The 13149-nt window shown below is 39.9% G+C and overlaps 1 protein-coding gene across 2 annotated transcripts; it reads right to left on the bottom strand.

Moving 5' to 3' along the window:
- Positions 838-8966, bottom strand: TBX22 (T-box 22). Of its 2 annotated transcripts, XM_003135211.3 has the most exons (8): positions 8777-8966; positions 8040-8223; positions 7110-7211; positions 5577-5751; positions 4532-4696; positions 4102-4166; positions 3616-3701; positions 838-1673 (listed from the first exon to the last, which is right to left on the bottom strand). In XM_003135211.3, the coding sequence occupies exons 1-8, from the start codon at positions 8964-8966 to the stop codon at positions 1060-1062; spliced, it is 1581 nt and encodes a 526-aa protein (XP_003135259.1). In that variant the 3' UTR covers positions 838-1059. The 2 variants fall into 2 exon arrangements, with proteins under 2 accessions (XP_003135259.1, XP_020936184.1); XM_021080525.1 differs by lacking the exons at positions 8040-8223; positions 8777-8966 and adding an exon at positions 3457-3468 and having other exon boundaries at positions 3631-3701.

Genomic DNA, 13149 nt, shown 5'->3' with positions numbered 1-13149 from the left:
TGTATCATCCTAATGATATCTTCATATTTATGGATTCAAATATATCCTCCCCCTTCAAATTATAACTTCTCTGTCTTTTGGAGAACTACAACAATTTGTTTCTGTAAACTGTGTATATAAAATAACAAGTTTGTTAAAGTAATAAGTAAACAAGCTGAGAATGATCCAAAAAATAAAAAAAAGAATAAAACATCAAATTTATTTATAATATTTTGCTATTCATTTAATCTTTGTGGTCCTAATAGTCCTTAGGCTACAAATATTAATATTAGAATGTTTATGTCCTTATTTTTACTTTAAAATTAAGATTAGTAGTTCCTTCAACAGCAGAGTATAAAATTATAAAGCAAATAAACGATGAAATTTTCTTCTACAGTTTCTAAAGAGATAATTACAATGAAGCCAATATTAATAGATTAAACTGAAATTGTTTCACTGCTTTCACAGGAATTAAATCTACTTTCTGCTGGTAATTGTCAATATGTAAGAGGCAGTTGACATACTAAATAGGCTTCACTATAATTAAAGACTTCTTCACCAGAAGTTATTTTTTACTGGTAGTATACCTCATCAAACAATACGTATATATAATTTTTTCTTTTTAGGGCCCTCCCATAAGCACATGAAAGCTCCCGGGCTAAGGGCTGATCAGAGCTGCAGCTGCCAGCCCATGCCACAGCTACAGCAATGCCAGATCAGAGCTGCACCTGTGGCCTACACCACAGCTCAAGGCAACACTGGATCCTTAACCCACTGAGCAGGGCCAGGGATCAAACATGCATCCTCATGGATACTAGTAGGGTTCATGACCACTGAGCCACAATAGGAACTTCTCATCAAACAGAATTTATTGAGCATCTTACTTTGAGGCTTAAGGCTACTTAACTTCTTATGAACATTTCATAAGGCACTTTAAATGCATAACAGAGAAATGTTTTCTGATAATGAAGCTTTTGCTTTTTAAGCCCATTAGCTCTTGACCTTTCTTTTTTTTTGGCTACAAATTAAAAAAAAAAAAAGGTGCTTACATGTAATTACTTTAGGAATGTGACTATCCCATTAAAGGCAATGGTGAGTTTTTGGATACCAATGAGCATGATTGCATTTGCCTTCTATAAAAGAAACTTGACTGTTGTCATTCACTTTGAGGTGGTTGGCAGCATTTACCAGTCTAGATGGCATGAAGAAGTTGTACCTATAAAGGCCATGGGAAGGATGGAAAGAGCAACAAATTGCTTCCCGGGCAATGGGGCTTGGTGATAAAATGTGTCCAGGTGGCTGTAATCCATACAACATTTGGTTGACAGAATTAGGTGCTTGTTGACACTGTTCATTGAAGTCTTCAGATGAACCATTTTTTGAATTGGTGATCCCCAAGGAGGATAACATGGGAACTTCCATCACAAGTGGGACTAAAGATTGGGAACTGTTGCTGCTTGCTAGCCTTTCAGAGGCAGACAAGACAAGGGACTGCTGTTGCCAAAAATTAGTTGGATAAATTTTGTAGCAAAGGGGTAGGTTGATATTGTGTAGGTATACCTCTGGACAGGGCATTCCAAGGGAGCTTGTAGGAATGTGAAACATAGGAGGGGAGCAAGGTGGAGAAAACAAATAGTTCAAAGGAGAGGGAGCCCCTCCACTAGAGGTCACTGGAGACGAACCACTGCTTCCACCTGTGAATGACAATTCAGTCAATGAACAATGAATTTGATGTTCCTACTGAATCAGTAAGCATGTCCATAACTATCCCTACTTCATTCTTAGATTAGCTTTCCTTGCAAATTCACAATCATTTTAACCCCTTTAGAAAAAAGCATTCCTCTGACCAAAGTTGAATATGGTATCTTTACTACTACCACTATTACTTTTAGCATTATTATTTTGTATCATGCATTGAGCATTCACCATGCTCTAGAACTATAGTAGACACTTGAACAACATTTATTCAATGAGTTACAAAAGAAGCCCAATTAAATATGATCCAGAGCCAATTATATTTTACAAATTAAAGCTGTTTTTTTAAACTTTAAAAATTTACTAAAATAATCATTTGATTAAATAGAACAAATTGGATGTTTGAGATTCTATAGAAAGTTTCAGTCTGATTTTTAAAAAAATCAGTGCATATGAAAGCAATCCTTATAAATTAAAATAACATATTCAACTATATTTCCATAGTATATCATATCAAGAGTTAAAGGCAGTTTTATAGGGTAAAAAATACCAAGATGAAAATGAAAGTGTTCATATCATGTTTTCAGGTGATCTTTTACAGTTGCCTAGCATCTGCTAAAATTTGGGATTGTTATAAGTTCCAGGAAAATCTAGAATCTACACTTTATATTTGTGAGTGTTTTAAGTTAAAAAAATTGGTTATTGACTGAACTTGATCAAGTTTTTGTGTTTTTTGTGCTGTTTTCCTTAACTATATGTATATATTACATTTCTTAACTATATTACACATATATAGTTAAGAAGTATATATTTTATATCCTATTATACATATAATAGCCTAGTCCATTATCAACAGGGTGGAAAATGTATTTTAAAATTAAACATCCAAAAGTTATTTTAAAAAACTGGTACCTCTTTTCTTTGCAGTTTGAGAGCATTCTGGTCATCTTAAATAACTAAGAAAATTGTGTATTTTAAATTATAAATTAATGATCATTAACTTTTTTTATTAGTGCACTTTGTGTTGACTTAGATCTTTTAAAAGCATGCTGCCTAGAGGCTATTAAAGTGATACTATCTCATAAGTGTTCATATTTTTCTATGCAATTATCTAAACCAAATTAATACAGTCATTTCAGTGAGATATTTCACCAAATGATTAGACTCAATCTCCTCACATGTGAATTGGTTGTTACAGTGTCATATAAAATTCAACCTAACTATGATGTAATTGTAACCCTGAATAATGTTTAAGGACAAATGACTTTAATGGAGTAGGAAAAAAGACTCTGCTCATGCATAAAGACTCTTTTATTTACGTTAAATATTGGAGTAAATGAAGGTGTGCATTCTTACTTCAATAAAGCCTGCATCATCAAATTATTATTCAGTCACATAATATACTACCTGAGAACAAATGCCATGCAAATATTTTAAATTCTTATGGCATTTTACCTGTGATGGCTTAGTATTTTCAACATTTACTTTCCCTACACACAACAAAAGGAAAATTAGAGCCAAGTCATAATGAAATTTAATGGATGCCATTTTTATCATGTGGTGAAAGCTTCTAGTAAAATATAAAATATTTATTTCAATATCTAACATATTTGCAAATAAGGCCACTAATGTACATAGGCAGATCTTAAAGAATATGAGATAGTGAGATGATAAACAATTCAGGTCATTTCTGGAGCTCTCAGGATGCATGACAACTCAAGATGTCAGAAGTCAGTAAATCCACCATTACCATATTTGTGCTCTTTTTTTCACACCAGTTACCCTCCCTTTTTTCTTCTGACTGCCTCATCAGAATAAATATACATCCACTTGCTTGTGAACACACATTTTCTGGCATGTACTTATCCTCTTGTGTAGCATTTATATAGAGGTTGTTATTTCATTTACATTTAAAATAAAACTTAGTAAAACTTTTCTTACTTTGTGTGTCTGCACCAAAAGTTCTAAAATCCAAAGTGAGAGACGGCCTCCATGGGTAGGTCTCTAAAAGCCCATCCAATACACCCCTGAAAAAGAGATTCAACCTTCAGCAAGTCCAGAATGCAATTCCTGAAAGTAATTTATGTAAACTTTTGTGGTTTTTAGTTACAGTTTTTAGGGATGAATATCTGAAATATTTTTATTCTATAGCTTGACTTCTGAATAAAATTCCAAGTGATTATTCCCTGAATAAAAACGCAAGAATATAGAATAAGTGACATCTTAAAAGTGGGTTGGAGAAGGAATAGGAGGAGGCTGGACTTCCAAGACAAAACAAGTAGGTTCCTTTTTTACCAGTTACAAAATTTAGTTAGACTGTGGTTCAGTCTCTGAGCCACAGTTTTCTTGTCTGTAATACTTGTGAAATACTGTAATACTTGTGAAAAGGGCTCTCTAAACATTAGATGCGACTGTTATGTTGTTTACCTGTTTCTTCCAGGATCTCTAAATCCTTTAGCAAAAGGATTTCTGTCTATTTTCAGTTTGGTAATCTATGGATTCAAAAAAGAAAGAAAGATAAAGTCAGTGCCCTCAGTAATAAAACCGTCACTATTGCTTTTAATGGTTACAACAAACACAAAACTTTTCAATATGTAATATGGCCTGTTAAATAAATGTAAGCATACTGCCAAGTCGAATTTGGAATGTTTATCTCCTTTCTTTCCTAGCACTTTGTTCTACTCTCCTTTCTAACACAAGATCCACATAATTCATAATCAAACTTGCCTTGAAGACAATGCAATAAGACTATGAATTTTTTAATTGAGGAAACTTCAATCCATATAGTACAAATTCACACTGTCCCAAAAGTTTCTTTGGAGCCGCTCCTGTTTGTCTGGGACCTAGTTTGCTTTACCTGCTGGTTTTGGTAAGCTGTCACAGTGGTGAACTCAGTTTCTTTAAAGGAGAATGTTTTAACCCCTTCAGCAGGCAGGGACTGAATCCGGGACATGTCAACCTTGTTGTCCTGCTTCATCACATGCACACGGGGCTTGTACTTGTGCATGGACTGCAGAATGATCTGGAGGAAAAAGCAAATGCTGCCTAGAAATTGTCTTCCCTCCCTGACACTGATGGCCCCCTCTCATTAATACCCTCAACCTTCCCACACAAAAGTGAAGTTAAACCAGAAAGCCTAGGCCAGCCACACACAAGGACTTTTCTGTGCCATTTGGCCCTAGACAGAGGCCCTCAGGGATAAGGGGTTTCAGAAGTAGGGCACCACAGTGGTACTAGGCTGCAGTGATTCCATTTCCAGATGGGGCCTTTTCCTGCTTCCAGATGTTGATGACCATGTGATCTCCTCAAGTGTCATTGGGATCTGACTGCCTGCCGTAAGTTTCCTGGGCTATGTAACTGATGGGAAACCATTTGACATCTTCCACTTCCTAATCCTAGGAGCATCCTTCTTCCTTTTGTGGTTTGCTCAGGGCAAGGCCAGGCAAGGCAGAGGCCAAGGGCACCTGGGAAGAAAGTTCAAGATTTAGGTTATCTGAAAAGGCCTTACATGGTAACTAGTTGTGAGGGGGAGATTTCCCCAGACCATGCCAAACAGAAGGTGCCCATCAGAGGAAGGCAATCAGATCCTACTGTCATTTCCAGGGAGGCTGAAGTGATAGAGAGCTCAGGGAAGCATTCCCTTTCATTCTCCCAGACCAGGCATCCTGGCTTAAAGGTCTTATTTGTCCTCAAACTCCCTTTGCTCATCATTCCCAACCCCCAGCTCTCTTAGATGCCAAACAAGAGAGCTACTTTGACCACAGGCCTAGAACTTGGGCAGTTTCCAAAGACCACAACTAGCATATCTAGGAGACAGCTCCTTGGCCTCTCTATGGCCACCCTCTGGCTGACTCTTTGGCATCCCCCTCCTCTCTTTGGGATAAAGGATTGTGCACACTTACATGGCCTTTGTCATCCATCTCGTTGTTGGTGAGTTTCAAGCGATCAAAGCTGATGATCTGCCGCATCCAGGTTTCTCCAGAACAAGGAGAATCCGGGTGAACATAGAACCTGGGAGTGATGCATGAGTGGTCCGTATTCCCAGCTACCATCCACTGAGAGCTGTGATACACATACCTGAAAATGCACAGAGTGTAGCTTCAGGCACAGCGACCCAAAGCCAGGGGCAGAGGCTGAAGCAATCCCGTCCTAAAGGCCTTAGCCAAGGTTTGCCTGCTAATCCCAAAGACATCTAGTAAAAGATCCAACATGATTTCCAAAGAATGTTCACAGACAGAAAGCAAACTGTAAATAAGCATATGGTATTAAAACGCAGTGAAATGCCAGGACAAGTATAACGTCATGTGATTTCAGAGTCTGGTTTGTAGTTCCTTACAGAAACTGCAACAGAAATCGATCTAACTACTTTTACCGCACAGAGACACCGGAAAAATCCTCCTGTCTTGGGCCACAAGCATTAGGGAAGAAGCAGAGGGGTTAGGAAAATGTCTGTGTAGCCCACCACCATCAGTCTGGCATAGAAGCCATTTTGTCCACAAGGCTTTGCACCAAAATACCCCCAAAGAATTCTGCTCCCTGCAGCCTCAGTGCCGATTTTGATTTTCCCAATGTCTCCAGTCCCAACCCCTCAGTTGTGTGCCAAATCCCCAAGCTAGTTACAATGCTGGAGGGCAAACAGCTTGCTCTGCAATTTCCGGGCTACAGCCCCAGGAGGCTCTTTAGCCCAGCCTTCTCTTTTGCCCCCTGCACCCAACAGCAGATTCAGGCTGTTTCCTAGAAAGGCCAGACACCCAATTCTGTCAAAGGCTCACAGCAGGTGGCAACTGCCCAATCCCCTTAGCTCCTGAGCTAAAAGGCTAGCAGACCACAGTTTCTTGCCTACTAGCAAAGAAGGGCCTCTTGGCTTTAGATAAGTTCACCTCTTTTAGCCTGCTCTAAGTAGACAGCTTGCATCAAGAGAAAGGTTACTTGTATTCTCTGGGACTTAGTCTCTGCTTCAGGGAAAGGCTAAGGAAGGAAGAAAAACCAGATAGGCTCCATAACTACTAGACTAGCCTTGGATGGCAAATCAGGGAATTGCTCGAGGACCCTGCTGCTAAAATAGCACAGCCCAGAGCCCAATCCCAAGAAGCCCAAGGCATTTATGCCCAAATTCCTTCAAATGGCTTCCCTCCCAGGAGTGTGGGCCCATACCCTCTGCAGTTTGCAGAGCAGCAAGTAGGCAAGAAGTTCTGGATATACTGAAGCACCAATTGGAACCTGCGTATCAGGAGTGAGAGGAAAGAAGATATCTGCTTTTCTCTCAGTCTGAACTCCCTGGACTCTGGTTTGAGAGAGAAAATTCAACTCTCAAAACCCACAGGAGAGCACCCCCCTTCAGGTCCTTTGGTGGAGTTTTCAAAACAGTGCTTTTAGCTTCCATAGATCTGAATTCCCATACCCAACCTGAGATACCCTCCTTTGAACCAGGTTACCTATAGCGTTTGGAATCCACGGGCACCACATCAATGGCCACATAGTACTGTTTCTCTGGGTCCAGCCCTTTCACCTTGACCCGAACAGAGGGGAACATCCGCCTGTGGGGGAGAAAATAGCAAGTGACCTAGGCACTATCAGAAACATTTGGAGAGGGATGGGGCTGGGGGACAAATGAAAAATGAAGAAATTCACAATATTCTTCCCACTCTAGACAGGTTCAGAGAATGATACACAAAAAAGATTGTTGGTTATATGTTTGATTGAACAAACTCAGGATTTTTGGGTGGAGCAGAATATCCTTACCACAAGGCTTTGTCAACCCCACTTCCCACCACCAACATAATAAACTATAGAAGAAAAAATAGAAGTGTAAAGGCTGTGCCCCTCCCCTGAGTTTTCAGGGATACTTTCTGTGAGGCAGATTTGGGAAAGACTAAAATTAGGGAGATTCACACACAAAAGATTACCCAGCTGCCATGAAGAACATGCCCCACAGCAAAAGGTGGAAGAGGGAAAGGCCATCCTGACCTGGCTCAGGATGGTGAGCTGAAGGCCTTATAGATGGAATATTATCCACTGATAAGTGTGGGGCTTTACCAGAGAGGCCTGGCCATAGCTTAAGAGAGGGGGCTGGCATCTGACACCTGCCTTAGCAGTCTAATTTTTGTCATATATAACATAGGCAGGGACTGGAAGAATAAGTTCTTGCAATCATAGTGTACAGAAAATAAAGGCTGAGCCACTATCATGAGCCAAGCAAGGTCTAGTCTGCTCTATTGAAATGCAGTGGTGTCCTAATACCTGTCTAGGGTGGGGACATGGGGAGAGGGATACCAAAGTATAAAACTGGAGGCACCCATCTTATGAAAGCAAAATATTAAGTGCCTACTGTGTGCTGCCCTTAAACAGCTTGGGCAAAGCCGAACCTGCCCGCCTTGGTAATGATCATCTCAGTCCCAATGTCATGAAATCTCTTCCACAGCTCGGATCCTTGAAGCTCCACTTGGATAGTGTCTTTCTCTTCCAGACTTTCCACACTGTTGCAGTTTCCGCTGCTGCCTCCCCAGCTTGAGAAAGTAGTTACTAAGGGCTCCGTCTTGGGTCGCTTTTCTGCTGGACACAGAGACGCTGCGAGTTTGAGAGAGCTTCGCAGTTTGTGTGCCCTCTTCTCTCGCTGACGCCCGAAAAGACCCGTCTCATCTCTTCCCAGGGAACCTTGGCAGCGGATCTCCAAATTCCCCACAACACCCTCTGTAGCCCCCTGATGGAGAGAAAGGGGCCCAGGTCTAAGTCGCGCCCTGTGAAAGGCATGCCCTTATTCAAATTTGCCCATCCTTACTCTTCTCTGAGACTTTTGGTGTCTGATTCTGAATCCCCTGCTTCCTCCCCCGATAAAAAGCTGTCCTCGGGTTCTCAGGGCTTCAGGGAGGTTGGAGAGTCTCACTTCACAAACTTGTGGGGACCCTCCCCTTCACCGAAAATGAACCACAACATTACAGGCTGAACTTGGAAGCTCTGAAACTTCCCCTACAGCCAGATGGCTGAACTAGCCCCGCGGCCCGGCCGCCCTCCAGCAGCGTCGCGAGGCCTGTCTGAGACTTTCGGATCCAGCAAGCCAGGTTAGCAGGCTCAGGGATTTGGGGGCCGCGGCAGAGGTACTTACCAAGCTGCTTGATCTTCTTCCCTGCTGCTGCGCTGCAGCAATTCCTCTCCTCCTCCTCCTCCTCCTCTCCATCTTCTTTCTCCAGCAGCTCAGGTTGCGCCTCCTCACTTGGATCTTGCAGTTTTCTTTTGCTGGGTCTCCCTACCAAAGCTTCCACCGAGAAGGCGTGCGCCCGAGAGCTCAGAGCCATCCCTGGAGAGGGCGAAGAGAATGTGCTCTGCAAAGTTTCAACCTGAGCTGGGTTAGGGAGGGAGAGAGTGGGAGGGCTTAGAGGACAGGCAAAGGAGGGAAAGCGGAAAAAATCTCAACTCAAAAAACAATTTCTAAATCAAGGGGAAAATGTGTGTGTATAATTTTTATATGTACATAAAGTTTTTCTTTGAATAGACAGAATGAAAGGAAAAGACTGAACTGGAACCCAGTCCTCTGGAGTCTAGTTCCCCTTCCCTTTGTGGTCGCCTCCCTCCCAGTGGACCTGTGCGGACCGTCAGTCCTCAAATCCCTGATTCCCAGGACCTGGCAGAGTAGAAGTTGGCAAGCACAGCCCTTTTAGGGAGAGGACCTGCCGCCAATGGCAGATCAGGCTGCTCGGATTGGGAGATACAGTTGCATCGGACTGAATGAATGCTGGGCTGGTTACAGCCTCCACTGTTTGTTTTGGAAACTGTTGAAAGCATAAAAAAAACACCATGAGTGACACTTCTGAGTCTGACAGGGAGGAAGAAGGTGGGAGTGGGGAGATAGAAAGGGGTTGGGGGTTGGCTGGAAAAAGGTTCAGGACAGTCTAGCCAGGAGGAGGGATACACAACTTACTGTTTTCCACTATATTGTGAAACTCAAAGACTAGCTAAGTAATTGCCCACGAGGGGCCACTTTTCCAACAAAAGTGAAAATATTATTTAACCAGATCCAGAGAAGTGTATAGGGATCTTTGGCTCTTAAGTGAGTATCCTGGTGAAATAAAGAGTGGCACAAGCTTTCTGGGCAGCTTTGTTCTACAATCTGGGTCTTAAATTAGGTGAGACCTCTGCTAGTCTGACCTCCCTATGCAGGTGGGGAGGCAAGGGCCAGTGCAGGCAGGAGGCTCCCAGATGACCACTTTCAGTGACCAAGAGCAAATCTGGGCCTTCAAGTCCTGCCTCTACTGGAATCCAATATTCCCACACAGCCTCTTATGGCTTAATCAGCAAACAGCCAGAGAAATCCAAGGCACCATCATCCCACCAACCAGAATTGTGCTCCCAAGGATGTAACACTTCAAAATGCTATGCTCACATAATGGATTCCTGTGTCTCCTGAAATATCTTCTTGTGCTAAGTTTTACTTTTCCTTATAATGGATAAAGCCACCTTCTTTTTTTCAGGAAGAGACTTTCCTACCACTTCTAAAGAGCAGGTTTATGCATGCAAATATGAGATGTCTTGCACTTTTCACCAACAATAAGAAATCAGGAACCCCTGGGTTCTCTTGTAAACTGCATCCTAATTGCTGAAATTTTCATTTTTTTCAGATAGCTCAGCTCTTCCTTGTGTACTGGACTAAGGTGCAGTTAATTCCTGTTAACTTTTATCTGAGAGTAAAATTATCTCAAGCCTCACAACCAGCTTTGCAATCTGTTCAGCTGCCAAAGTACTGGGCTGTCAGATACTGGGTGCATGGAGTATATACATTTATGACTGAAATTCATTTTTCACAGCCGAAAGTCTCTTTTGAGTATTCTCTTTATTGTAGTCGGAACCACTCAAAAACCTAATTTTTTTTTTATTTTATTTTCCCACTGTACAGCAAGGGGGTCAGGTTATCCTTAGATGTATACATTGCAATTACAGTTTTTTCCCCCTTTCTTCTGTTGCAACATGAGTATCTAGACATAGTTCTCAATGCTATTCAGCAGGATCTCCTTGTAAATCTATTCTAGGTTGTGTCTGATAAGCCCAAGCTCCTGATCCCTTCCACTCCCTCCCCCTCCCATCAGGCAACCACAAGTCTCTTCTCCAAGTCCGTGATTTTCTTTTCTGAGGAGATGTTCATTTGTGCTGGATATTAGAATAACTCTCCCAGACTTCAAGAAAAACCTAATTTATAAGAGATTCTTCCACCCACATGGAAAATGCAGAGAGGTTCCAGGACCCACAGATGCCCACATTAGAAATAAGAGAATTGTTTAATTTAGTTCACAGTTGGAAAATCCTTACAGTAAAATATTGATCTTGAATTGCCAAAAAACATTATAACTAGGAGTACACAGATAACTTATCTCTTGATGGAGAAGTAAATTCGTGGTTAATATAAATCAAATATATTCAAAATCTATGGAGATACAGAGCATGTAGATTGTGTCTTAAAGGATATATGGTTTATAAAAGCTCTTATTGAATATGAAATCTGAACCTGCTTTAAAGAAATAGAAAGCAAGTTTTAATTCTCTAGTAAGATGCTAATATTTTATTAATTGCTGTAAATAGGTATATGAATTAACACATGCATAAAACAAGGTCAGCCCTGAAAATATTGCTTCTGATGGACTGTATGTGCATTAAAATAGATGTTCAGAATTAAGCTAATGTATCATCAAACATTACATTTCTCAGATATTTATGACATGTCAAGGAAAAAGATTATGGCCTCTTTAGTTTTCTATATAGGCAATATGGATTATTTGAAGAAAAATATGTATGCATAAAAGGAAGTAAATCTACCTGGAGGAAAAAAAAATCCCCTTTACTAACCAAAAGCGTGATTTCAAACCATATGAAGGGATTCCAGCTGCCACTTTTAATTTATAAAAGAAGGAATGAAACAAATTAAATAAATGAGTATTTCAAACATATACCTATATTAAGTATAAACAAAATAAAATGTTTTGAGACATTGTGTTTCCTTCAATTGTTCTTCTCCCTTCCTTCTTTGATCCGTATTCCTCATGTTTAATATATTTTGACATATTTCCAGGATTGTATAATGTGGTCTGAAGTAATTTGTTCATGACCGTTTTCGCTACTACTTGGGAAAAGCCTACCAAAGTCAAGAAATGCAGAGTCAGTTTCCTCATGATATAGTTTGAGTACATAAATTGCACTTTGCCTAAACTAGATAAGTTGATTAAACAAATAAATCATCTTAAATGAGTTTCAGCTGGGTTATCACTTATAACCAAAAGAATCCTGACAAGTGTACTCCTGATAAAAATTTAGAAAATAACTTTTTTTTCTAGTTCTTCTTCCTCTCCTCTTCTTCCTTCAGTACTACTGGTTCTGTGAATGCGGAAATTACATGCTACACACCATCCCATAGTCAAAAAACTTGGAAGAAAATTTGACTTTCGACATAAATTATGAGGAATATGTTAATTAACAAAAAACGAATAAGGCTCAAGCAATACAGCACATAGGAAAACAGACTTTGGATTCAGACTGACCTGATTCAAATTCTGACTCTGCTACTTTCTATCTGAAAGACCTTACACAAGTCTTTTTTTTCAACATTCAGTTTCTTTCTTCTGTGCTTTTAATTTTACTTTTAAATCTTCATTATAGGTATGTTTCTGTAAATGTGTATATCAGAAGGTTAGTAAAATGATATACACAAACAACTTAGCATAATGCCTGGGACAGAGTAAGCACTCACAGCTGTTTCAACATTAAAGAGATGATGGAAGTCAATTTCAAGAATGTGTTAATCTTTAAGTTAACTATACAATTGTAAATCCCTGTGGCCAGACACCAGAAACAGAAGAAATTTGTGCCTACTGGCATGCTCAACTTTTGTTTAAATCCCAAAACAGATTCAAAAGTTTCTTCCTTAAATTTGAGAACCATTTTAAGAAATAAAACTAGTTTATTAAAGAAAAATACTGCACGAGTTTCAAAATCCATGGGAAATATATCTGTTAGATTAATATTCTGATCTGATTTTATCAACTCGATCCTTGGAAAGTTATCTTTGATATTTTACCTATGCAATGCAAGTGTATGTTCTTATTGTAAGTAGATAACAGTTATTAATTATAGGCCCCTAACATATAGCTGGGTTCTCACTCCAGGAAATAAAGGAAATTGGCCTAATTAATATTAAAAGTGATTCTCACACTGAAACCTTCAATTTCTGGTAAGCTTAATTCAATATAACCCTTTAAGAACTCTATACTTTAATTCATCTAGCAATTGAGTTGTGCAGTCAAACTTTGTAATCCATGTTCCTAGGCAGAGTGGGGACAGAAAGACTAGGGAGACAAATTCTTATCTGTGTTCCTTGTGTTATGGTGAGGACTGGGAAGTTAATGCTTGTTCTTGCCAAAATACTGACTGAAGGAAAATTTATTCCTTTGAATTTAGTTGTCATGTGTTCATATTGCTATCAAATGATGAAGGCCT

Source organism: Sus scrofa, chromosome X, assembly GCF_000003025.6.
Source record: "Sus scrofa isolate TJ Tabasco breed Duroc chromosome X, Sscrofa11.1, whole genome shotgun sequence".
Lineage (NCBI taxonomy): Eukaryota > Metazoa > Chordata > Mammalia > Artiodactyla > Suidae > Sus > Sus scrofa.
This window is presented reverse-complemented; position numbering and strand designations above follow the sequence as displayed.

Excerpts from the sequence above, each read along its gene's own strand:
- TBX22 (XM_003135211.3), bottom strand. The coding sequence starts at position 8,966 with ATGGCTCTGAGCTCTCGGGCGCACGCCTTCTCGGTGGAAGCTTTGGTA. Across the intron at positions 7,212-8,039 it reads ATCATTACCAAGGCGGGCAG|GCGGATGTTCCCCTCTGTTC; the intron begins GTTCGGCTTTGC and ends TCTCCCCCACAG. Across the intron at positions 4,697-5,576 it reads AGATGGATGACAAAGGCCAT|ATCATTCTGCAGTCCATGCA; the intron begins GTAAGTGTGCAC and ends TTTTTCCTCCAG.